At 43.1% G+C, this 26,683-nt stretch overlaps 1 protein-coding gene across 1 annotated transcript; it reads left to right on the top strand.

Moving 5' to 3' along the window:
* The first annotated feature begins 1,017 nt into the window (after positions 1–1,017).
* AMFR (autocrine motility factor receptor) lies at positions 1,018–26,683 on the top strand. Its single transcript, XM_014880820.2, has 14 exons — positions 1,018–1,393; positions 2,860–2,952; positions 4,749–4,913; positions 6,685–6,837; positions 10,040–10,080; positions 11,747–11,879; positions 12,433–12,566; positions 14,105–14,215; positions 17,057–17,247; positions 18,875–18,978; positions 20,930–21,064; positions 21,712–21,795; positions 23,569–23,753; positions 25,176–26,683. The coding sequence occupies exons 1-14, from the start codon at positions 1,172–1,174 to the stop codon at positions 25,318–25,320; spliced, it is 1,896 nt and encodes a 631-aa protein (XP_014736306.1). The 5' UTR covers positions 1,018–1,171; the 3' UTR covers positions 25,321–26,683.

Here is a 26,683-nt window from a genome sequence, read left to right as displayed (position 1 = left end):
CATTTTTACCAGAACTGATCTGTTTGTACAGTTAAAATAGGGAAAGTGAAGTGAATTTTGTATATTTTTCCTTAGCTATGGGACAGAATTAGGGTCGTACTGAAACACTTAGCCATGTTATGCTCTCCTGTGCCGTCTCATCCTGCAAGGGATACCCACACTTTTGCTTTTTCTCAACATTTCAGTCTCTTGTAGGCAGTAAATATTCATCTTTCTAAATCTGGTGTTTTTACATGCCTGGCTAAATGTAAAGTCCGGTTGGATGTGACACTTCCCAATGCTTTTAGTCTTCCATAGTTTTGCTTAATGAGTCATTAAAAGATTTGTTTCCAAGTTCTGCCTCTGATCAGAAGATGCACTGTTGCTTGTGCACTGTCCTCTTTTATGAAGGCAGGAGACTTCTCTGCTGCCAAGAGAACTGAATCTTGCCAAAGTGCTTGGCTCTGCTGCCATCTGCACTGGTAAGCAATGTACAGAACAATCCTGACAGCTTGGTGCTTTGGTCAAATTGAAGCTGTGCAGTATGGCAAATGTACTGCAAAATGCTGGGAAAGGTAGTGCAAGGGTTGTTCACTTTGGTCCTATGGATAGAAGGCCCAGACAGATGGTGAGTAGAATGTATGGTTTCTTAGCTGCCAGCTGGGGGAAATGAAGCTAGCAGGGAAGTGGAAAACAGAACCCTTTTTGCCCGTGGAAGTTTGGAAGTCTTGGTGCTGCAAGAACAAAGAACAGAGTGCAGCTTTTGAGGCCTGACACTTTAAAGCACCTCTCACTTGCCACACGGTAGTTTGTGATATTAATTCTTGTTCCCGGCTGCCTGTGGAAGGGCGCTCCGGCAGTCTCTACGCGCTCTGCTCTGCCGCCGTGCCTGTATGTTTGGGGGCTCCCGAAGGCCGCTGCAATGCTCCCACGCGCGGCTCCGGCGGTGCGGCCGCTGTCCCGGGCGCGGGGGGGTGCGGGGCAGGGCCGGGCCGGTGGAAGCGCCGCCCCGGCCGTGACTCAGCGCGCGGGGTGACGGGCGGACGCGGCGCCCGGAGCCGGGGCGGGGGGTTCGGGCCCGGTCTCTTTCCTTTCTCAAGCGCGGGCGGTTCGCCCGGCCCCGGGGAGGGGCGGCGGGGCGGGCGTTTAGCCGAGGGAGCGCGGCGGGCCGGGCGCTGGCGAGGGCTCCGCGATGCCGCTGCTGTTCCTGGAGCGCTTCCCCTGGCCCAGCCTCCGCACCTACACGGCGCTCAGCGCCCTGGCGCTGCTGGGCGCCGGCCTCAGCGCCTACCGCGCTCTCAGCCAGGCGCCCGGCGGGGCGGCGGGCAGCGAGCCGGCCGAGCCTCAGCGCTGCGCCGGCCCACGGGCCCTGGACGTCGCCTACTACCTGCTCTCGGACAGCCTCTGCGTCTGGGTGAGCCCGGGGTGGCGGCGGGGCCTGCGGGCCCGCGGCCTGCGGGGCTGGCATCGGGATCGGCCTCTGCCGGCACCTCCCCGCGGCCAGGGGGAGGCGGGCGGGTCCGGGGGCTGTTGCGTTATTGTTGTTTGAAAATTGCTCGCGGAATAAAGAGAAGGGGAGCGGCTGGGTTTCCCCTGCCCGCTCCGCGTCGCCTCCGCAGCCGCTTCCCTTCCTGCCGGGGCGGTGGGGCAGCGTTAGAGCCGAGCGCACCGAGAGTTCAGCCCGCGGCTTGTGCCTCTCTCCCCGAGCGGCCCCCGCTCGTCTTGTCTGGGGGCTTTGGGAGAAGCTCTTGGGAGCGTTTGCCGCGGTCCCGGGCGCTTGCTGGGCTTAAGCTTCGCCAAGCACTGCCCGACCCGCTGTGCTGGAAATCTGAGTAAAGGGCTGTCAGGTATTCGAGCCCAAGCCTTGCCTGCATTTATTTATTTGTATTTTAAACAGCACTGAAAATTTTGTAGGTAAAAGAAAACATTCTCACCATTTAAGCAGAAAAAAAAATTCTTTATCTTTTTAAACCCAAATCTCATAATGGTTTATGAATTTTGGCTTACTGATTTGTAATTGAAATAAAAGCTCAAAAAGGGAGTGTTGGAAACCTCACTGAGTTGTTGCTGTTGAACTTTTCATGTGTCTGTCACTCAAAGGTGGCAGTAGTTGGACATCTGCTTCACAACATACTTACTTGCTTGACTGTGGTGCTGATTTTTGATATACCAAACACATTCCTCCCGTTGGAACCTAGTCTCGGGGCCTTAAGAGTCCTGGAAAAGTTCATTGTATGTCCTTTGGAAATGACAGGGTGAGGCTTCTTCATCATCCACCTTCTAGCCTTTTTAGCGTCCTGTTTGGGTCAAAAGTTAATTACAGGTGCCTTTGCCAAATGTGAGATAGCAGTTTTCCCAGACTCATGTGTTCTGCTTCTTGCTACCTTGCTGTAAAGAAGTTTCCCAAGAAAGTCTCAAGCAGAGTTGTTACTGAAGAGGTGTGTGCTATTCAGCATGTTTTGAGGCAACCTCTGAATCCTCTTACTGTAGCAACAGATTCAAACTGGATTTTTCTCATCTGCCATATGTTAAACAAAATGAGTATCTTGGTGATCTCTAAGTTTTGTCTCCATGTTGTTTTATGAAATTTGCTAATCTATATGAAGTAATTTATCGTGAAGAGGTAGAGCACTTTGTTGGCTTTATTGCTGTATCAAACTGACTATGCTAGTATTTATAGAAAAAAAGTAAAGCTAAGTGACTTATCAGCTACTTCATATGTCTTGGAAGAGGCCAGGCTTAAATTTCACCAAAAAAAAGAGGCAACTGATACTGTTCTGTGAACAATGGCAGGTTCTGTTAGACTCATTCATTCCCCTTCTCTCCCTTCTTCTAAATAGGGCAAAAGTATTTGTTGCTGACTGCTTTATTTCTTTCCAGGTGCTAGTGAACACCGCCTGCTGTTTCCTGATGCTGGTTGCTAAGCTAATCCAGTGTATGGTGTTTGGTCCTCTTCGTGTCAGCGAGAGGCAGGTGAGACAGCAAACAAGGAAACGGTGAAATATGACAAATGATGTGGTTTTCTATATGGAATTGCTGAAGCTGCACAAGAAAAATAAATTTTACAATATGTCTTTTACCATTTAGTTAGCTAGTCTATCCACAGCCACAAGCTTCCAGTTTATTTCTAAGGAAATTTTTCCTATTGTGTTTTATAAACCCACAGTCAACTTGAAAATCCCGTTTTCTTTAATGAACTCTGTCAGATTTCTCACAAGCGCGCCTCACTTCAAAATACTTGTAATGTGTTTTTCTCTATCCTGCCTGCACCTGGCAGCATTTCTCCACTGCATTTTGTAGTTCTCAGTGCTGGCAGTCTTGAGTTCCCTCTTCTTTTGTACCTTGACTGCTGGAAAAGTGCTTTCCATCCTCGTACACTGAGTGGTTTATCAGGTTGCAGGTTTAAGAGGGAGTAGGCAAGAAAATCCCCAGAGAAAGGAGGTGAGCAGGACTGAAAACTGGGGCTGTTAAGTCCTGCTCTTGGCTGTGTGAGAATGTTTGTAAAAATTCAGCAAGGGAACCATGAAAGCCCAAAGTTTTTAAAAACTTTGCAGAAGATGAGAGCAGCAGCAGGACCTTGAATAGTATCGCTATATTTTTTTTTTAATGTAGGACAAATGCATAAGTTGCTTGTGTAAATGCAGTAGCAGCGGTTTGGACTGTGTTCACTTATTAAAAAAAAAGTTTTTAAAAAGAGTTCTTTAGGAGTAGTCAGGCCATGATGATTTTTGACATGCAGAACTGATGCACACAAAGCCTCATTAATAACTGTGGATCTCTCAAAGCCTATTGTATTTGTAATTCATACCTTGTAGAGGCTCTCAGTGGTGTGTTAAAACTGCTGTGGGCCAGATTTTCTTTCCAGTCCATGTTGACTATAAGGATGTGGAATTTTAACTAGTGATGGTTTTCAGGATGTTCTCTACCCTCTTAAAAACTGAAGTGAAAAGCAATAGCAGTGTGGATCCATTTGTGTTTGGACAGTGGGAGTTTGCCTCAGTTGTCATGTAAACGAAAGCTGATTATTAATACTGGCGAGCCCGAATACAGCAGCATCATTAAGGAATTCAGGGCCTGTCTTAACTAAACTCCTGGTGACTTCATCGTGTACTTTAACAAAACATTTTGTTTCATAATTTTTTTTATCCTCTCCAAGCTGGCTTGCTGTCTGCTGCTTGAGAACATCATATTATTTCTTTCATACTTCATGTGTGTGGGAATGGTTTTATTTTCGTTGCTCATCCATCTCATTCTCCACTGTAGGCATTGTGATTCTTAAGAACAGACTTGGTCATCTTTTCTTAATCATCTGTACTTTTTGGCAGGTTTTTGGAAGCAAGGTTCTAGGCAATTTGGGCATCTTGAATAACTAACTGTGGCAGCTCTTCCAGCAGAGAGGACTGTGTGTTTGCAGCCTGGTAGCTGAGTTGCTTGGGCATGAAGAATCAAACTGAGATCAGACTTGCTTTGTGCTGAGCACTGTTGTAGGAATATACCCGGAAACTGCATTGTGTGTTGTGTAGCACAGTTATGCTGCCATGATACAAGAAACTAGATAGACAGTAAGGTCTGCTAGTATTTTTAATGAGTTTCTTACTTGAGTAAGGGTAACACTATTCAAGATGTGTATGCAGCAGACTTTAGCCAATGTATTGTTGCATTTCTACTTCCTGGGTTTTTTTCCTTTTGCTTTCTCTTTTCCTTTCCTTTTCTCCAGTGTGTGGATTGTCAGTGCTTTCACTACAGTAACCAAGTCTCTTCCATTACAGCATCTCAAGGATAAATTCTGGAATTTCATTTTCTACAAGTTTATCTTCATTTTTGGTGTGCTGAATGTTCAGACAGTGGAAGAAGTAGTGATGTGGTGTCTCTGGTTCTCTGGACTTGTGTTTCTCCATCTGATGGTTCAGCTCTGCAAGGATCGTTTTGAATATGTAAGTTTTGATTAAGGGCTGTCTTTTGGGACATGCAAATTCTGTTTCTGGTTCAGGCAGTGGCTCAGATAAGGCACAAACAGATCATTTAGACCTTTTCCACACCCTGCGGTACTGAACACGTGCACTTCCCATTAGCTTCAGATACTTGCTTTAAAGTAAAATGTCAATCTTACTCCTTCAGTTTTCCCATGAGACAAATGGAGCTGAAGATACTTGTTTTCTTTAATAAATTGCTCCTTATATGTGCCCTTTAATTACTGTTACATAACTGCTCGAGATGGCTTTATAGCTCTCCTTAGTAAAGACATCATAGCAACAGAACGTCCCTTAGATTGGTGCACTTTAGGATTGGCCTATGGAGCATGTTTCTGCAGGTTCTCTGCTCAGGTTTTGCACTCAGATATACTGAATTTTGACTGCCAGTGTCTTTACAATATACTGTGTAATTTTCTCTCTAAGCTACATTCCACTTTCTGTTAATACCAGGAATAAATTATGTAGAGATGCAGAAACTGAAAGCTAGGCAAGGAAGAAGAAACTGCAATTTAAACAGTAAATCTTGCCCTTTTAACTGGAATGGGCCTGCATTTTCCTAGGCTCCTCTCTCCTGGCATAGAAGTTTGACCTGAATTAAATCCATAAATTTATTTTTGGTAGATCTGGGCTTTGCTTTTTTTTTTTTTAATAATGTCCAGTAAGACCTGTTAATTCATATGTAGCTAAGCACTTAAATTTGAACTGAATTGGCTAGGGTTAGGAAAATTGAGACAGCAGTGAACAAGGCAGTCATCTGGTATTTTTAGTGTTGTTCAGAAAGCTGTGAAAGAGCAAAGGTCACGTGGGAAGAAACCCTTATTATATTCCTTTTGCATTCAAAACATTCATAGTAATTTTTTGCATGGACAAATGATACTTGTATGATTTGCCTTGTGAAGAATGGGCATGTGGAGCTGAACCAGATACAAAGAAGTAAGAACCCATAAAAAAAAACCAAAACATGGGAATCAACTTTGTTAATTACATCGGAGTGAAGCTTTGGGCAGCTCCTTTCCTTGTCCCGTTCTTTTTCATCCTGCCCTGGAAAAAAGAGGATGGACCAACATCCCCTTGGGTTGATTTAGACAGACTAGGTGTAGCCTTCTGTTAAGGTAGTTTAGAGATTTAGCACATTTTGCATGCTATTGAATGAGACAACTGCTTTTCATCAAAGTCTGTCCAGCAGTCTCTAGCTGTAGCTTAAATGTTTTCTTGGATAGACTCTCTTTCTTCCAGAAGAAAATGACAGTGGAAGAACTACTGGATAAATGACAGATGGAAGACGAAGCTGGACAAATTCAGACCAGCTGTTTGGTGAAAAATTGGCAAAAAATTGCTTGAAGACTGTGTGCTAGGTTAGGTGTCTTTGCAAAATGCATATTAATCCTAAGCAGATGCTGTGGATTTGGTGCAGAAACTACCATGTCTCTGGTTTCCTTGCACAGGTGATTTAAATAGCTAAAATAATCATAATACTTGTAAATAGAAAATTGTAACTGATTGTTACAATGTGACTGTAAATGACAGTAACGTGAATGAGGCCTTGGGATAGCGTGTGGGTTTTGCTTTAGTCTTCATAATTTATTACTACATTGCATTGGTTTTATTGGTTTTATGCTAGGGAGCAAAAGATTTTCCTGAATGAGGTCTTATTTGGTGAGGGGACAATGGAAGGCAGGGTAGATTAAGTGCTCCTTTAAACCTGTCATGTATTTATGTATTTGTGTTTCAGCTTTCCTTTTCTCCTACCACACCCATGAGCAGCCACGTCAGAGTGCTGGCCCTGCTCATAGCCATGCTTCTGTCCTGCTGTGGATTAGCAGTTGTCTGTGGAGTTGTTGGCTACACCCATGGCATGCACACATTGGCTTTCATGGCAGCAGAGGTGAGACCTTCATACGTGTTGTGGTTTCTGCTTTACCTTGCACCCCTCACTTGGGGGTATCCTCGTATGCAGTGGATTTGCTTTTAATTCCCATAATAAAGAAACTTCGAAGACACAAACAAATCCTCACCTGTTTTCCAGAAGTTGCCAGATTGGCATGCTTTCTCTCTTTAGCCTTTAACCCAGAAAAAAAATTTTAGTCTGAAGAAGAGAATAGAGGATAGACCCGTAAGATGATGGTGAAATCAAATGACAGCTTAGAAAAAGTAAAGATTGTGCTTCATGAGCATGAGGTGAAACAGCGCTTGAGAGATGGAGAGAGTTTGTATGAAAGTGTGATGTGCACTTCAGCATCTTTCTTTGAGATTGTATTTTCTATTTAATTTCTTTCCAAAAGGAGTGAGACATCCTTTCCTTAAGTCATACTTATAGGATTTGCTTATGTTTGTGTAACGAGTTGTGTCTCAGCTGAGATGAGCAAGGCGTTTTTGTGCACTCCTGAGCACTTTGCACTGTGGACTAAACATCATTATTTTTGTGGAGTGAGCATCAGTATGTTGTGATGGGTTGTTGCACTCTGCCTGAGGAAGTGATAATCTTAAACAAAGGAGAGGAATCCAGTCCAAGTATGTTGTGTTAGCACATCATTAGTTCAGCTTACAAATAACATGTACAATTTATTTTTCTTCTCCTGTCTTGAATTCATACTTGGAGTTAGGGAGCAGGAAGGAAAAAACTGTTAGTAGGAGAATATGATGCTTATCACACCACAGTTCAGTCATTCAACACGTCACTTTATTTTTCCATGAATACAAGAATATGCCAGACGAGATTTTTAATTAAACAGTGGAAGGGTATTGGAAGATTTAACAGTGTCTCTAAAAGGTGGGGTCTCCTTGGTGTCATGTCTCTTATCTTGGCTTGGCAGAAGGATTATCAGCATTGCACGAGCTCGGGGTAGGTTAATCAGGGGATGTTGTGGTGCCTGTGTTGCCTCCTCAGTACTGTGCTGTGTGAGTGTTGGGGTTGCAGCATGGAGCCCAGTTTTTCATTTTAGTGAGAGCTGTTGTGTGTGCTGATTAAGGAAGGAGTGGCTCAGTCAGTGGAAGTGTGGGGTGTCCAGCCAAGCCCTGGGTTCCCTGCTGTGCTGCTGGTGGGCAGTGAGGAACTTTGTGGGGAATGCAGAAGAAAAGGTCTCCTAGCTTTTCTTGCAGCCACTGTTTTTTAAGAACATTCCTGAGCTGAGGGCTGCACAAACCCATTGGGTTTGATAGTCCCAGATGTTCACTGGAAAGATGTCTGATCATTCATTGAACTTGTTTGTATGTCAGCCTCTGTAATATCCAAAGGAAACAAATTCTACTTTTACTTGGCTTTGTGTGCACGAAAGAGCTCTTTGAGTTATTCTGAAGCTTGTGTTTGATAATCACAGAATGATTTGGGTTGGAAGGGATCTTAAAGATCATCTAGTTCCAACTTCCCTGCCATGGGCAGGGAATAATGTCCTTAACTATTATCAAATACATTTATGATGAAAATAAGCAAAGAATCATTCCCTGTTTAATCTTTTTTTAATAGAATTTGTGATTTTATCATCCTTTTGCCTGTTCCTTTGCTGTCTTTCTTCTAAGCAAAATAATTCTAGTCTCTTTTTTCTCATAGGGGATTGTATAATATCTTGCCATTTTTGAACATTTTAAATATTCCCTGTATAGATTGGGCAACCATGAGTAATTTCTTTGGTTTTAATACTCAGCACTCATGTGAGTGGAATAAAATATTTAGGTTTCTTTCTGTATGGGTACTGGCAGTGACACCTCAAAGCAGACTTCAAACTCTTAGTAAAAAACAATCTTTCAGTCTGAAATGTTTTTCTGGTGATGGCTTATGTGATGCTCCTTGAGAGGGACCCTGCCAAGTGTATTCCATTAGTGTGAATGAATTACATTAAGTTACATTAAGCTATTAATCTCTCTTCTGCAAACATTGATTTAGCTCAGGGTTTTCAATAAGGCAATGTTTTTCTTGTGTTTTAGGTAACTTCCCCTTGTTCTCTGTTGCTTGTCAGCATTTTTTTTTGCTGCAGGGGATGGATGTGAAATGTGCAAATGCCCATAGAAAATTGAGTAGGGACTTGTCTGTATTTTTGAGTAAACATTAATCTTTTTACATTAATATATGGTGTTCAAGAATTATAGTATAGCAAGCAGTGTGCAGTCTTTTCTTGCAGTTATTTTTTAAAGCCAGCTAGTAAACAGTTGCAAAGGGTTAAATATGCATAGAAGCACTTTAAGAATGCTTTTGACAGATGGAAAAAATTATTCAAACTAAACAGCTTATTGCTGCTTTGGGAAGTTAGTGGTTTTGATAGTTCTTCTCTCCTGTTTGTAGTACTTATGCTGAAGGCATGCCATCAGACCAGTTTCACAGAAGTGGTTTCAGTTGCTCATTGTAAATCCCCTGCATCTCAGTGTCACTTGGCCCCTGCTAACTACAGGGTGGTGTGGACAGTCTCTGGGGGAAGCATGTCTGGTGGTTTTTACAGTGAGGATAGAATGAGGAGATGGAGCACTGTGCTTGATGGATTACAGAGAGTTGATGGGGCCACTGTCTCAGATAAGAGCCTGTGGAAGTGTAGTTACCTTTTTGGTGACTTGTTTTTAGATTTCTGATCTTACACTTTACTCAGGTTTTTTTCTCTGTTCTTAGCCAAGAAACATAAGTATGATTAAAGAGAGAAGTTATTTTAGCAGCATTTACATCTCAGCAAATGAGGGGGAATTATTTGAAATTATTTTCCTGAAATTTCTGTTATTATTCAGCTCGTCCAGTTTTTTTTTTTTTTAAGTGGGATGAGGAGAGATAGTTGGTGGGATTGTGGTCTCAGCACTTGCTGAGTGATAATTATTGAAAAGGGCAGTATGTCCTGTACAGTTGGGCAAAAGTGACACTTAACAGCTGTAACACTAGTGGCTGCTTTAAAAGCATCATGTCTTTGGGAACAATTTCTTCCATATTTATTTATAAGCTTCATGGTTGTCTCAGGTATATTGTGCACACAGTCACCTGCATTGGTTCACAGAAATTTGTTAAGCTGCAATAAATGCATTTTGCATTTTAGCCCTTGAGCTCCTGCATGTGAACCACTGTCCCTGCCAGAAGGTTGTTAACATGTGTGGTGTTTTTGCTTCCTCTTTTGCAGTCTCTGCTGGTGACAGTCAGAACTGCTCATGTGATTTTACGGTAAGTAGTTTATGTTTTACAGGATGGATGATGAGGATGGTAGTGCATATGACATGTTGATGTAAGAGGTGTATGTAATTACCTCCTTGAATTGCAAGTGCACGTTTGGAGATTGAGAGCAGCCCTGAGGAGAGACTTGGGGGTGTTGGTAGATGAGACTCTTGACATGGCCCAGTAATGTGTGCTTGCATCCCAGAAAGCTCAACCACATCCTGGTCTGCATCCCCACAGTGTGGGCAGCAGGTCAAGGGAGGGGATTCTGCCCCTCTGCTCTGTTCTGCTGAGACTCCACCTGGAGTGCTGCATCCAGCTCTGGGGCCCCAGAGCTCTGGAATGAGTCTAGAAGAGTCCTTAGGGATTTTTAGAGGAGTGGAGCACCTGCTGTGGAGACAGGCTGAGAGACTGGGGTTGTTCAGTCTGGAAAAGACTCTGGTGAAACCTTAGAGCCCCTTCCAGTACCTAAAGGTGCACCAAGAGGGCTGGAGAGGGATTTTGGACAAGGGCATAGTGTGAGGGAATGACTTCAAACTGACAGAAGACATGGTTAGATTTGATACTAGGAAAAAGGTCTTCCCTGTGAGATTGGTGAGTAACTGGCACAGTGAGTGGTTGCCCAGAGAAGCTGTGGATGCCTCATCCTGGAAGTGGTCATGGCCTGATTGCGTGAGGCAGCCAAAGGGATTGGAAAGAGATGATCCTCCAAGATTCCTTCAAACCCAAACTATTGCAGGTTTCTGTGAGATGAGCAAAGGTGGTTAGCTTTGGCCTGTGCTCTTTTTAAGCACAAGTTTTGCAATTGACTTTTATTTTTTTCCATTATTCGAGTAGTGTGTGTGTGTCTTACCCTGAGCCTTTATTTGAGTAAAAGATTGTACTGGTCTAAGCAGTTACAGGAACATTTATTTTAAAGCCAGCTAGTAAACAGTTGGCAGATATGTTGGATAGTGCAAAGGATTAAATACATGTAGAATGATTTTTAAGAATGATTTTTACAGATAGAAATGCGTTTTAGGAGTGCTTTTTACAGATGGGTGATGAAATGCATGGATAGCTTTAGTGGGTGGTGATAGCTTGAGGCATGGATTAAAGTGGATGGGTGCTGCTGGATGAGGGTTGATAGATGCTACTTAAAGTCATTCTGCAGGGTTTGTTTTAAGGCCTTGGTCTCTGGAAGGTTTATTTTGAAAAAGTCACGTGCATGTGCACCTGTAACATACCTGTGTGTGCATGTGCAGGACATGGTGTGTAACACAGGGGCCTCTGTGCAGGTCACTGTCAACATTTCAGGTCTGACACTGAGCTGCAATGATTCACCTAAGAAACACCTCATGTGCTGAAAAATGTACTTCTCTAATTACTATAATCCTAAGATTGACTTTCAGGACATGAAGTAGCTTTTAGCAAATGCTGCATCTTTTCTATCAGCTGGCAATGTCTGTAGTGCCAGTGTGGGCTAAGCATTGACTACTTTTTGCTTTTTTAAAATGTTGCTGTTTGAAACCAGTAACATTAAAAGAAGTCCCCCTTGAGTGAGCACAGGGCCTCAGAAGTGCAAAGAATCCATATCCAGAAGTTTTTTGAAAAATGGACAAAATAATTTGAATTATAGAGATGCTATGTAACAAAAAGAAAAAAGAGAATAATGTTAATTTCCTCATTCTTGCAGATACGTAGTTCATCTCTGGGATCTCAACCATGAAGGAACGTGGGAGGGCAAAGGCACTTATGTCTACTACACAGATTTTGTCATGGAGCTAACCTTGCTTTCCCTGGACTTGATGCATCATATTCATATGCTGGTATGAAGTACTGGACATAATGCTGAACAAATAGAGTGGCTTTAAAATAAAGGGTATTGGGTATACGCATTTTGTATATTTTTTTACTTTGCTTATTTTAGAAACCAGATATTACAGAGAGGTTACTTAAATAGAGACAAAAATAGAGAGAGGGCATTCTGGCATTCTTTCCTTCTGTGTAGTTGAAGTCATCACAAATAACTTTGTTAAAAAGTATTAACAACTGTGTGTAATTATCTGTTTAGTAGGTGCTTAATTAGCTTTTTTTATTGAGTAATATCAGACTGAATTATTTTCACTGGCAGCAGGGGATGCTGAGCTGGATAGGACTGAATTCAGTTTGCCTTCTTTATAAATGCTGTGTGCCAAAGTTGTATGTGAAGAGGTAATGAGTGGCAGTACCTTTGAACACACGTGGTTGGTCTGAATGGACCCAACAAAACAGAAATTCTTCAGGGCTGGTTTCTCAATTTCTTTGTCTCTTAAGACCTGATGCAGCTTCTTGTTTCTCATGGTGCTTGTTTGTAATCACTGCCCTGTTTTTGTCCCCAAGCTGTTTGGCAATATCTGGCTGTCAATGGCGAGCCTGGTGATTTTCATGCAGCTGCGCTATCTGTTCCACGAGGTGCAGCGGCGAATTCGGCGGCACAAAAATTACCTGCGTGTGGTTGGAAACATGGAAGCCAGGTGAGCCCCTTACTCCCTCTGCAATCTTGATGTAGATTTAGTAGAGAGGATCCTGAGAAAGAAGTTGGGATTCTTTTATGTTCCTTTGTTGCACAGTAGCATGGTGTAAACTGGACAGATGCAGTGTTGCAAACCTGACCCTTAAGTCTCTACACTTAGAGTGTGTTTTCACCCATTTTATTTGTTAGTGGGGAGACTTTTTCTGGTTTTAACAGATACGTAGGATTGACTTGTATAATGGCAGTATTACTGGTAATGTGTAAAGTGGCAAAAAGTGAACTCCCCTGTCCAGTGTTTTTTCTGTATTCTTTTGCATACTACTTTAGTGAGGTGACAGAAGCTTTTGACAGCTGTTTTAGCTGTCAAATACTGGCTTTGATAGTGATAGAAATCAATGCTCTTAATTCCATTAGGCCATACTACTCACTTACTGACTGAGTATTTTGATGAATTCAAAATATTAATTAAAACCTACCTAGTTTTACCTATGTATTTACTAAATCTGAAGCCAACTCCAAGACTCTACCTAAAGAGGAGCCGAGAGTACCTTGGCAGTACTTTAGTCCATTCCCTTATAATGAGGTAATACGGAGAAATTGGGAGGCCTGCTAAAACCTAATATTATACCAGATAGTATTGCATTTCTGACCCAATGTTTTCAAAATTCAGCTATGTTCTTAAAAATTTTAAGAGCCGTGTGGAGTTTTACTCCTTCTGTACATCACTGTACTGTTTTAATTTTGGGTCTCTGTGCGTTTGATTCATTCTGATTCCTGCTGCTATAGTCTAGGTGGAGAAGGCTGGCTTGTCTAGAAGTTCCATGCTGTTTGATTTGCATGTATCACAGACTGAATGACATCTGAATGACTTGATGTGTTTTGGTCATTCTGATTGTGCTGGAAGAACCACATTCTAACTTCCTTCTGAAGCTGCTGTTAGCAGCTGCCTTTATGTGCTTGTTCTTCAGGTATATTCTCACCAGCAGTGCTGTGGAATGTTGTTGCACCACTCATTTCTATATTGTAGTGTATATGGATACTGTGTAGTAACTGCTTACATGGCGCTGTAGCTCAAAAAAAAAGGGAGAAAAGTCAAGACAAATGGGAATGGCAAAATCTGAGGCCAAAATTAGTCACCATAAATGCTTATGATCCCAAAGAGATAGCTTAATGGGTACAGCTATTAAAACTCATTTAGAAAAATGACATAAACCAAACCTATACAGATTATGATTTAAGGATCTCAACAAAGTGATCATATAATTGTCTCTTGGAAGGTACTAAGTCAAAGCTTTTTGCACTTAGGATGTATGAGAAGATGTGCAAAAAAGTGCCTGCGAAAGGCATCAGTGCATGTGTTCCTTTGCAGTGCAGCCTGAAAAATAACAAATCAAAAAAATTACAAATCTGTTGGCATAGCTCTCTTAATGAAAAGTTAACATTGAAGGTAAGGTTTTCTAGTGCTGGATTCTCTAGAGAGGAGGCCATGCTGAGCTTGTGTAGTCATTCCTTCTGTCTCTTCCTGTTTCTTCTTCATAGGTTTGCAGTTGCAACACCAGAGGAGCTGGCAGTGAACAATGATGACTGTGCCATTTGCTGGGACTCCATGCAGTCAGCACGCAAACTCCCTTGTGGCCACCTCTTCCACAAGTACGTGTGCAGGCTGAAGAGGGTGCACCCAGCTGAGAAGGGAAGGGATAAATGGGCATGGCTGAAATTTACAGTGGGATGACAAGTAACAAACTACCAGCAGAGCTGTTTGGCTGCTTGCTGCCTGGGTCGTCTTGGTCTGCTTCTGTTAACAAAGTAAAAGTCCTTTTCACTCCAGTCATTTTCATGTTTGAGTTGTTCTACCTGTGCGTTTCTTTTCCCCCAAACCAAGAGTGTGCACTTTGTCAGCTAGTGGATAACTAGTGTTGAGGTGCCCAAATACAGGTTGGTAGATTTGTTCTATGGAGGTTGTATTGATTTTCAGGTAAAGAATTAAAATTAGAGCTGAATCCTTAAATACTTTCCAGATATCAGCTTTTAGGAGAAGACAGGGAGTATTTTTATGTAGTGCATCCTCATATGGTGGTGAGTCCCCTAGACTGAATCTGTGGTTTCAAGGGGCAATGAGTCCATCAGGGCTGTAAAAGAGGTTAACCAAGTCAGCAGAAATGGTCCCAAAGCAGCTGGTAGACAGAACTGGGAACAGAACTTCTGGCCAAAGGACCTCTCTATACACTGCTTCTTACACTCATTCAGTAGTGAACAGTAGCAGATGCTTGTGGACATAGTGTGCTGAGCTGGATGTGACTTTCTTGGATCTCTTGTAGCAGTGCTTACATGCCTGTGCTTAAATATGAAATGAAAAACAGGGATTGAAGCAGGCATTTCTGGAGGGCCATGTGATGAATATGCAGGTCAGTTAAATTGTCCCTGTGGTATTACTTTCTGTAAATAGCTTTTTGTTTTTCTGGTAACTGTCAAACCAGAGTTTGTAATCTGTGTGCTAATTTGTTGTTATTTATGACAAACCTTGCCATAAATATTTATCTGTGTTCCAAGAAGTCTCTAATGAGATAATGTGCCTCCATAGCAGAAACTCCTTTTCCAGTGCTACTGACTCATGTTAATATTTAATCACCTGCTGAGCACTTGAGAAGCCCAGGGTCTTCTCTTCAGAAAGACATTTTCTCTGTTTTTAAAAGGATCCTTTTGTACTTTTTCTGAAGCAATTACAGTTCTGAAGCAAGTTACAGTCCTTGGTGCTTTTAGGGAGGGAACATGTTACAGTGGATGGCTTGCATATAAAGCCAGATGTAACTAATAACCCTATTTACAACCTGAGAGTGGTTTCTCTCCTCATAAAAGCCTGGTGATTTTGTCAACAGGCTGAACACTGTGTCCATTCTCAATTACATGGGATTATTTTTCCCACCAGTTATTAGAAAGGGAATAGAAGGTGGCAGGGAATATTCGTGTTGCTGAGATCAACACTGTGCCCAAGTATTAAGGAAATTTAATGGCAGTAGGTGTCTGAATCTTTTAGGCATGTTGAAACCCTCTTCTTTACCTTCTAGGAGCAAGCAATTTCAAGAGTTGTTGCTCTGAAAGGTTGTGAGCCTTGACCTGCTGTTTGCCCTCTTCCTGCTGAGGTGCTGTGGGTGACCAAGCCCTTCTGCCTGTGTGGCACAGGGTGGGTGTGACCACAGCTGGCTTTTTGTGTCTGGTGCTGATGCAGCTGACACGGGGTTGTTCCCCTTCCAGCATCTTGGCTGTTGAACTGTTGAGGAGCAGCAGCTCAGGAAACTCTTGGTGTTTCCCAGGTGACCTTTGCAGTACAGCTCTAGCAGAGGTTTGAGTTTGCTGTGGGCAGGGTGGTTTTCCTGTTGTCAGGGAGGTGATGTTGGACAGCACTGCCAGTGCCAGCATGCTGGTTGTGCTGGTGACCAGTGTGGTGGAAGGTGGCACATTTTTACTGTAGTGCTTTGGTTGTTTTTGGGGAACCCATCACTGTGTATCCCTCCATTGCAGTATGATGGAAAGCACTTAGGCAAAGTTTCAGGACTTGGACAGAATGCTTGACTTCACTGTAGTCCTGCCGTTAGAGCTTTTCCCTTGCTCTGTCAACCCAAACCTGTGATCTGTGCCTTCACTTTGTTTACAAATACACAATTTTGGGAACAAGTTTATTTGATATTTTTGTATGTCTTTACCTTTCTAAAGTGTTTTGAGAACTTCTGGGAAATAACCCACCCTGCAAATGTGAAGTATGTGTTATAATATTGAGAAGTGTTCAGCCCTGTGAAATTCAGTTGTTGCACACTGAAAATTAGGTTTAACTTGAACAAATAGTGCAATTGGGTCATATCAGCATGAATCAAAAAGCATGCACTGCTTTGAGTGTTTCAGCCTGCATTTCAAACACCTCTCACCTTCTGCAGGACAGAAAATTTCGGCATTAAGGAAGGATAGTAATGGCACAGAATTGTTAGTATTAATAAATCTGTTTAGAGAGTTCCTGGAGTGCTACTGACTTTTGTGATTTGGGTATTGGTATTTTGAAAAGCTATTTGAAAACACTGGAGGTGTCATTGCCTCATAACAGGCAGAACTGCTGTGAAAATGTGTCAGGATACACTAACTATGTGTCCAGCTGGTTTTTGTCTTTTTCACTTGGGAATGGTGAGAGAAAAGAACTGATTTCTTTTCCCTTCCAGGCAAAACTTGCTTGTTCTGAGCTAGAAGAACAGCAAACTTGAAGAGTGTTTTAAGCTTGTGATAAATCTGCATGCATGTTTATAAAAAGTGAACACTTGAGTATTTTTAGCTGAAAGAAATAGGAAACCTATGCCAGAGTCATCAGGAGCTCATTCAGGATATCTCTGAGCAGTCCATGTGTTGATGTTGTGTACAGAATATGCTACAGCTGCTTGATGTACTGGTGATAGTGATCTCTTGGAAAAACACTGCAAGCTCACCACAGTGTTACTGTTTTCCTGTCAGCTCGTGCCTGCGGTCCTGGCTGGAACAAGACACATCTTGCCCCACCTGCAGAATGTCTCTTAATATCACTGACAGCCATCACGTGAGGGAGGATCACCAGAGGGAGAATCTGGATGAGAACCTGGTCCCTGTGGCAGCAGCAGAAGGCAGGCCACGCCTGAACCAGCACAATCACTTCTTCCATTTTGATGGTGAGCTGAGCACATTTGACATCCATTGCTGATGCCTAAATAAACAAAAGGGGAGCAGCCTTCTGTAGAAGGGAATTCTCTGTGCTTCAGCTGAAACTCGAACCACGCTCTGCTTGTGTTTGTCAAGCACTACTGTGCTTCTAATTTTTTTTTTTTTGCAAGAGCTCACTTATGTCTCTGAGGTTTCCCAGAACTGTGGAGATTTCTTGAAAGATTTTGTACAAGTGCTCCCTTTTTCTGGATTTGTTATGGTCAGCAGCTTCAGTTCCTGCTATTTATTCATTGCGTGCCATGTTGACAAGCAGAATGAGAAATTCCTGTGTCTTTTTTTGTTACCATGCAGTGGTTAATCAATAACAGTCAAAGGAGAAAAAGCCCTTTGAGGCAGTCTAAAAGTCAGTCTTTCCCCTATCCCCTAGTTAATGTGTGGTTGTCAAAAGTCCATTTGCCACTCAGTTTACAAGACACTTGCAGTGCTTGGTTAGGTGCAGAAGATTACTCTCAGAAGGAGTAATGTAGCCACAACATTTTAAAGTGTTTGGGGTTTTTTAGTAGTGTGTTATAAGTACTCTCAAAGCAGATGTGATTCCAGGCCATGTAAGTTCTGTGTATGGAGACAACTTGTTTTGGAAAAGGCAATTTATGTCATTTGTCTTCCAGATTTTTTTAGACTCTTGGTACTGTTGTGTGCTGGTCTTCCACAGTTTCCCAGGTTTTGATGGCAGTCTTGGTGTTTCTCAGATGATTTCAGTACTGCAAATATTCAGCTTTGGGCTCTGCCCTTGTGGAGCTCCCGTGAGGCAGTTGAGATGCTGCAAACTTACCCAGTGACCTGTTCCTCATCTGAGCTTGTTTTGAAATCTTTGGAGGGGGAGAATAATGGGCAGAGAAGGGTCAGACGATTTCTAGGTACGTGGAGACTGGCTGATAGCTTCTGCATGGCTTCACTTCTGGGGTGCTTTAAGTTTCCAAAGGACATTTATATTTAGAATAACACTGTATTTTTGATGGCTGTCCTCCCTAGTGCTCTCCAGTGACTTGGAGACCTGCAGAATTACCATGGAGATAGAAGAAGTGGCATAGCCTGTGTTTATTTAAGTTGCAGCACAGAAGGAGAAGGGAGCCACCCATGTGCCCTACTCTGTTGAGCTGAAGCACACAATTGCAGCAGTCACTTGTTCAGTTACTCTGTGTCCCTTTGAAGTAGTATTTCTCAGTGATGACCCATTTTGGGCCTGGATTCAGATTGCTTAGAAGCTGTCCTGTTTTTGTAAAATGGCTGGATTTATTAATATATTCCAGAACTGGATTTGACTCTGGATTATTTTAATTTTCACTTTAATAGGAACATTAAAAAAAGAAAGCAAGGATGTGCTACTTCCTCGATCATTTTCCAGCCCCCAGATGTTAAACCACTATGACAGTGTATTTGAAGAGGGTATGGGCAGTTACTGATTCACTCCAGCCATCTCCGTGTCTGGGAGACCTTAGGGATAGATTGCACTGCACAACTCCCTGCATGTACCTTGTGGAATATGAAGACTTATGTTAAACACATGTAGAAATACTTGGCCTGCTGAGATTCTCATGCTCTTTCTTGACTTTCTTGGTGATTTCTTACTCCCAGGCTCCCGAATTGCCAGCTGGCTGCCCAGTTTTTCTGTGGAAGTGATGCACACCACCAACATCCTCGGAATTGCACAAGCCAGCAACTCCCAGCTCAATGTTATGGTAAGAGTGCACCTCAGCCTTCCTGTTTGTGTTGTACAGGGGAAAGGGTTACATGGAAGTGGAGAACATAAACCAGAAGGAAGGGGAAATAGTGGTTAGACACTAGATGAGAGCTGTTTTTCCTAGTAAGAGAAGCTTTATTTTAGTGAAGTTAGGGTTGTATTTGGGTTCAAGTGTACCAGCATAAAAGAACAGGTCTGGAGGTAAGTGAATGAGGAAGAAGAATGACATGTACTTCCTGGGTAGATAAGTAAACTTTTTCTCAGCTTACTTAGTGCAGATTCTTTAGCTCTTCTTCAGTAATTCTATGACAACTTGCAGGACCACAGGGTGTGAGTTGGTAACCAGAGAATTTAGCTGTTGGTCAAGTAGTAACTGATCAAACCATTCTATAGGTTTTGATTTGTTTTTTTTAATTTTTAATAGCACTAAGCTTCAAGATAGCAATTTCAGTGTCCTATCAGTGTGAGGTGGGCTCTCTAGCACCCTCAGCTTTTGCTGATTCATGATGATGATAGAAGTGTAGAGGATGAAATTCCATATTTTTTGAATTCATCCATAAGAACTCTAATAGAATGCAAAAAGAAAAGGATGTGGCCTCATGAAGCACTTCATTTTTTAGAAAAGTGCTGTTTCCTTTGAGTTCTTGGAGCTAATGTGTTCTGTACCATGGTAATAAATGTTCAGTGAGTTGTCTCATGCAAGTGATGGAATTTTCTGAATATTAGGTCTTTCCCATAGCCTATACTTCTGTTTAAACATTAGCAGGGTAAGGCTGCTATTTTTAGGGTGTTTGAGGCAGGGAGGGACCAGTAAGATGTTGGCAGATGATTTATTAGTTAAATATGCAGGAACTCTGCATCTGAGGTCAGTTTAATTTTTCTTTTACTGGACACAGTGACACAAATGGGCTTTTGTTAAGGATGAGTAATGGTGTTTTAGGATTGTGTATTATCAAAAGTACAATACCAACTTATATTAAAATGTCTACTTTAATGGTTAACTGGCTAAAGGTTAGCAAATTAAAGTGTTACACATTTTTAATAGAAAATAAGAGACGTTCTCCTTTGTGTTACTGAATAAAAAACCTAGGGAAGTATTTTGAGGGGAAAGCCAGAGGCTGAAATGCTACATCATGTGGTTTGGTCACAAGTTAGTACAAGGGAGGGTTAGGTTTGCAGTAGTTGCTTGTGTTGGAACTCACTGTCAGTTGATGCATAGTTTTTGCTTTGTTCTCAGAACTCCTTCCATCTTTCTTTTCTTATTGCTGTTCTCATTCCCCTCTGCCCTCCATGACTTTGGGCATTAGTGAAAATAGACATTTAAATATTAAATTAAATCTAGTTGTTGGACTCTAGAAGCATATTTTCCCTCTTACCTTTACTTACTTAATTTGGATATTATTTAACTAACTTGAAATTCAATAATGACAGTTCCCTGACAATTCAGTTTAATTTACTTGAATTTTCAGACCCTATTAAACTGATTTGTAGGGAGGGTGGCTGGAGGGAGTGGGTTATTAAAACTTACTCCACTTTTCCTTATCGGTACCATTTTGGAACCAGTATGGCAAATAGCAAAATAGTTTTTTTCTTCCCAGTGTTGGTTTCACGTTCAGTCACCCATGAGTTTTGTAGAGATTTTTATTAAAAAGGCTGTCATAAGAAGAGGGTTGGGAAGTTTCTGAAACCTCTGTGCATCTACAGGCAGTATTCAGGGCCATGTGGTGTCTCCCTAGGAGCTGCAGTTTTGGTGTTGACTTCAGTGGAGGCAGCATATTGCCCTGTAAGTCAAAGCCAGCATGGGTTTTCTTCCTCTTCCCTTTCTGTCTGTGGGTTTTCGTATCATAAGCAGCATCTTTGAGCTGGTAATATTTTTAATCTCTTTCTGTTAACATACTTATCAAGTCACTTCTATTTACTGCTGATATTGACTGTATTGCTTTCTCCAGGCCCATCAGATTCAGGAGATGTTCCCTCAGGTTCCTTATCATTTAGTTCTGCAGGATCTGCAGCTAACTCGTTCTGTAGAGATCACCACTGACAACATCCTAGAAGGGCGCATCCAGGTGCCTTTCCCCACACAGGTGAGTCATAAGACTGTGCATCTAAAATTACTTTCTTATCACAGCACTGAGCCTCTTAATAATGAGTGAGGGGAATGAAGCAAGTTGAAGCACTGGTGAATCTTGGATTTGTTTTTCCCTTTGTTAGAATCTCTGTAAATGCAGTGTATTCAGTTATGTACCAAACATATATTGAAAATGTCCTAGCTAGACAAGAGACAAATATTTGCTCAGTTAAAGCAGCTCTTCCCGGTCTCTTTTGTGCAGAGCTTTTAGAACATTTCCAGTTGATTTCTCTGCTGACAGATAATTGAATTGTACCACTTAGGAAAATTTTTTGCAAAAAAAGTTGGCAAAATGATGCCTTATTCTTAATTAGTGCCAGCAGATTTCAGTAAAGCAGTCTGGGGACAGTGTTTCTGTTAATAAGAATATTGAATTCTGGTTCTGTGCACATCAGATAGCGCTGTTATCTGCAGTCTGCGTGTGGGGAAACAGAGAGAATTCTCCCTCAACACAGAGCATTCTGTTTATTGCTTACTTATCTGTTTCTAAATTGAACACAACGCCTGACATTGCAGCAGGCAGAGTTTGAATGTGTTCAAAGAACTCGGGGTTTTTTGCTATTTCCCACACTGTATTTTAAACCTGTGATGTTTGCATTTCAGCGTGCAGATAGCATTAGACCTGCATTGAACAACTCTGTGGAAAGGCACAGTACTGATCAGGAGGATACTGGAACTGTCACACAGGTAAATTGGCATAAAAATGGGCAAAAAGCACAATTAGAAGCTGCATGGACTGGTAGGTGCTTTTGGTTCTGTACCAGGTCAGGTTGGTGACAGTCCTTCCTTGCATTTCACATCAAAGCTAACACAGTCAGGCAGATAAACCAGGTATTAAAACCTCCTCTCTAAAACCTCCTTGGTAGCTGTTCCTGTGCTCAGATAGAGGATTAGGCTCTAGGTATTGATTTTTGAATCTTTGTAACCTTATGAAAAACCCCCAAACCTTAGGTGAGCCAACTTGCATCTTCTGATACAAGTGACCCAGGGGAAAAAATGAGTGATCTTGTCTGAGCATTGCAATAAGTGGCCTCCTCACTGCTTCCCCCAGCAGAGCTTCCCTTTTCCCTGCCCCCCTGTGTGGTAATTGGAAGCAGCAGTTGAGTTACTCTGTACCTGTTCCACTGGGTCTCCCAAGGTCATCTTGGCCCCCAGTACAATCCATTGGATCATTCTATGGGGCTGTCCCTCCCTGCTCAGGGCTGTGGCAGTGCCTTGAGGCAGTGCAGTGATGCCCTGTGTTATCCCAGTGCATTCGTGTGTGTACTGGAGCCCTTTGGTAAATTGCAGCACTGGTGTTTTTGCTGAGAGAGGCTGAACGCCCATCCTTGTGCTTGAGGTTGCAGTGTCTGTGCTGTGCTGACTTGGGCTCTGGGATTCCTGCTTGGCTCACCTACCTAATGGGAAGTGACATTTGTCTTGGTGTTTGCTCTCTGAAGGCGTTGTGTCGGGGACATGGCGTTACTGGCCTGTCTCTAGGGCTTTGGGATGACTCAACTTGTTTTGCACATCAGCTGCTAAACCTGTGTGCTGTACTGTGATGTTGTTGGGGCTGGAGCAGCAATCCCATGGAACTGGCTATCACAGCTCCTCGGCAGCTCTGCCAAAGGCCCCAAACCAGGCAGTAGGAGCTGCCTTGGCCAATACTTCCTTGGAGCATCCCACTGGCTTGAGTTGTCCCCTGGGATACCAAATGATGGCTGCACCCTTCAGCCCTTCACTGAGGTGATTTGTTTCTTGACACCACCACTCCTGGCTCTCTCTGTGGTTGTGCATGGCAGGCTGATCTGATGCTGTGTGGCAGGGTGTGATCAGGATGTGCTGTTTCACCTCTGCTGCCGAGCCCAGCGCCATCATCCATCAGCTCAATTTTGGGTTAGTGTTATCAGGCTGTCACAGGGGAGAGCTGCCATGTGGGGGCTGCCAGCTCCTCTCTTGGCACACCATGCTCAGGACAGTTGCCAGCCTTTCTCCAGCAGTCTAAACCAGGATAATTTGGGTGCTACCAGAACCCAGTGAACCGAAGCCTCATAAATTCCCTTCTTGAGCACAAATAATCTTTGCAAATACTTTATTCTTCCCTTAGTATGTGGATTTCAGCTTTTTCAACTCTTTGCTGTTGCATCACTTATCAAGTCAGCTGCAGAATCTGACTTTCAAATGCCCCATTTTCAGAGAGCATTAATTATGAGTAATTAATGTTTGTCTTTGACATTACTTTCAAACATGGCATAAAAGATACAGCTTTGTAGGATACAGGATCTTTGAGCATCGTTTGAAATAGCTTTGTTCTGTTTTTTGGCTGGGCTTTTCAAAGGAACCCGAGGGAATTTGGTATAGCAGGTGAGACTCTGGTTTCTTCCAGTGCCTTAGAAAATGACAATTCTTTGTAGCTTGTTGTTTTGATGCAAAGAAGACCAAATTTTGCAAAGACATACACCTTATTTCCTTTTCTCTTAGACTGAGAGAGTGCCACTTGAACTGAATTCCAGACTGGAAGAAATGGTGGAATTCAACGAAATGGAAGCAGAACCGAATGAAGCAGAAGATTTTGAGGCCAGGGGAAGTCGCTTTTCCAAGTCAGCCGATGAAAGGCAGCGTATGTTGGTTCAGCGCAAGGAGGACTTGTTGCAACAAGCCCGAAAGTATGTTCCTTCCTAAAACTCAGGTGGAGTCCCCCAGAATGGGTTTCAAATGGATTTAGACCACTGGGTTGATGTGAAAAGCAGTAAGAGGAATGGATACATCTGCTACAGCAGGCTCAGGATGCTGTTTGACGCTGCTAAAGCCACCTCTGAAATAGCATCATGTGTTCCAACATGCACAAAGCTTCCTGTGCAGTTCATCCAGAGCTCTTTGCAATCAAAGACTGATTTTTCCAGCTTCAGTGGCTTTAGTCTAACAATCTGCTGAGAACAGGTTACTTAGAGCAAGTCCTTTAGCAATCTTTAGTTTGGCTCCTGGCACAGGTGTCAGCCCTCACTGCCTGTGCTCTTACAGCTGAAATTCCTGTCAGGCACCACTTTTTCCAGATACAGAGCCCAGACTAGTGCAGATCTGACAGGTGACCCTTACTAGACCTCACCAGAGGAGCTCAGCACCAGCCAGTCAGCATGGCTGAAGAGAGAGGAGCCAACATGAACTGTTTCTTTTAGCCCAACCAGTAATAGCTGTTACAGGTAGAATTCAGATTTTTTACTGGTATTCTAGTTACATTGGTGGACTTTACTAGTATCCAGTTGCTAATTAAGCAGAGAAGGAAAAGCAGTGATGTAGAAAAAGCTTCTTACAAGTGTTTATCCTTCCTTTGAATCTCAGGGACTTTGCTGAGAGGGTCTACAACAACTCCACTGAGTTCTGGGTCCTTTGGTGTTGTCAGGTGTTTTTTTCCACACTGAAATGCCTTATAAATACCTGGGAGTGTGACACCTTTTATAAAGTCTATAAACAGACTTGCTCCTAGACTTAATTTTTCCTTGATGTTTGAAAAAATGTCTTTTAGGGAGACAGAGTATTTTTGACTTTCTGGTTTACTGATTAGAAGAGCTGTTGAATTTCAAACTACTGTTTTTTGCCATTAAAGTGTAAAAATTCACTGGGATGTGATCTCTGGCAGCAACTCCCTTGCCCTCTGGCCTTACCTTACACTGCAGCCCCCAGTGCCCCTTCTGTCACGGGCTTACCTGCTGTCATCAGGGAGTGCCTTGTTGTGGTAGCAGTGCCAGAGGCTGAGGAGTGGAGTAACAGGAGCAGAGGGAGTCAGTAACTCACCTGCTGTGAATGGCTCTGAGTTGAGAGGACAGCCCTGACCTTTAGAACTGGCTCCCTCCCACAGGCACAAGGATCTTGCACAAAACCTAAGAGCTTCTGCCAACGCTGCAGAGCCCGTTGTAGGTGATGTGGGCTTTTTTTAGGAGCACATATATATAACTTGTGTGCACTTCTATTGAGGCATTTTCCTGCTAGTTTGCCTCCCAGCCCTCCCCGACTGCGGGGATGCATTTTTCATTTTTCAGAGCCAGAACGAGGTGGGCTCTGCTCACTCATCTTTTCCTTTTTCCCCTCAGGCGTTACTTAAACAAAACCTCCGATGAGGAGCTGAGCACAGAGAAGCCTTTGCCCGAGGGAGCGGCGGCCGACGCCGTCACCCTGCGCCGCAGGACCCTGGCTGCCGCTGCCGAACGGAGACTTCAGATGCAGCAAAACTCTTAGCGCTCGCTGCCCCTCCTTCCTCCTCCTCGTGAGCAACGTTGAATAAATAAATTAAATACAAAAAACCCTGCGCTTTCTATACCAGCCGGAAAGCGTCTCTTCAGAGTTCAGCTGGCTGTGCTGCCGAGTGAGCTGGCTGCCTCTCTGCTGTATAAAGCATGTGGTCTAATAATGTTTGGACAGCTGACAAATTAACCTTTTTTGTAATATTTTCTATGTGACGTTGATCCTCTTCACAACAAACGGCAATTTCTAAACCACGGGCATGATTTCTGCAGCTGGCATGAGCTATGGGGCTGACTGCACAGCAGAGGCTGGGGAAGTGTGTTCTGAGGTAGCTGTGGGTGCAGGTCACGGAGTGCACGGGCATGTTCTGCTCGAGAGCAGGGGCAGTTGCTCCCAGGGAAGGAAGCTTAGAGCTTGCAGCAAGCCCTGTGTTAGGCGAGCAGGCTCCTCAGTCCCTGTTCCTTCAGCAGCCAAGGGTGTTACGTAGGGCAGCTCGAAGGGCTGGGGGAGCATCGCTGGGAGGTTCTTACACTGGGTGAAGTTGTCTGGATACGCAACACAGAAAAACCTGAATTCATGAATTGTGCAGCAAAGCGCCGATTCCCACCTAAAATAGTTCATTGTTGCTGGGCTCTTCTGCACTGGCAGAGGTTTAGCCCTGTCCATTCCCAGGGCTGCACTTTGCCTTTTATGACCAGGAACAAGCGAGGGACAGAGGAGGATGGAGTGAAGAAGAGGGACCTCAGGTGAGGTTAGCATGAGCCGAGGGAGTCAAAAGTAAAACCTGCCTGTCCTGGACTCCAGCACAACACGGATGGGACGGTGCGAAGATCGCTCCATTTTCTTGCTTTTTATTTCATTTTTAATCCCACAATCCCACCCTGAGTTTATTCAGAAAGACTGGAGGAATGGGGGCAGCTGGACCTTTGCTGGCTGCAGCCCAACCTGCTAACCTGGATTTTCTTAAGAACTTTCGAGATCCCCTTGGCGCCGCCGCCGCCGCTAGCTTACATAGTTGAATTTTACATGGCAGTGACTTAATTTTTTAAATTCTGAAGAGTGAGTTCTAGTTTCACCGTCCTTTAGAAGGAGCCCAGTATTATCTAGAATTGTTGGTAATTTTTTTACTGTTGGTTTTTAGGTGAAGGTGAATTTAATGAGAGGAATTGCATCGATGTTTAGGTGAAAATAATTTATTTCAATAAAACTCTTTGGGAAGCCTTACCTTGCAATGCTATTAGTAAACCTGAGAATATTTTTTTGAGATCTTTGGTTTTGCTTTCAAAACAGCTGTTTTGTTTTTACTGTTAAAAAACCCCCAACCAAACAAAAATAAAACTTTGATCAGTGTTGGAAA

Source organism: Sturnus vulgaris, chromosome 12 (assembly GCF_052056855.1).
Source record: "Sturnus vulgaris isolate bStuVul1 chromosome 12, bStuVul1.hap1, whole genome shotgun sequence".
Lineage (NCBI taxonomy): Eukaryota > Metazoa > Chordata > Aves > Passeriformes > Sturnidae > Sturnus > Sturnus vulgaris.
The sequence above is the reverse complement of the archived record's forward strand: the minus strand, read 5'-3'. Positions and strand labels throughout refer to the sequence as shown.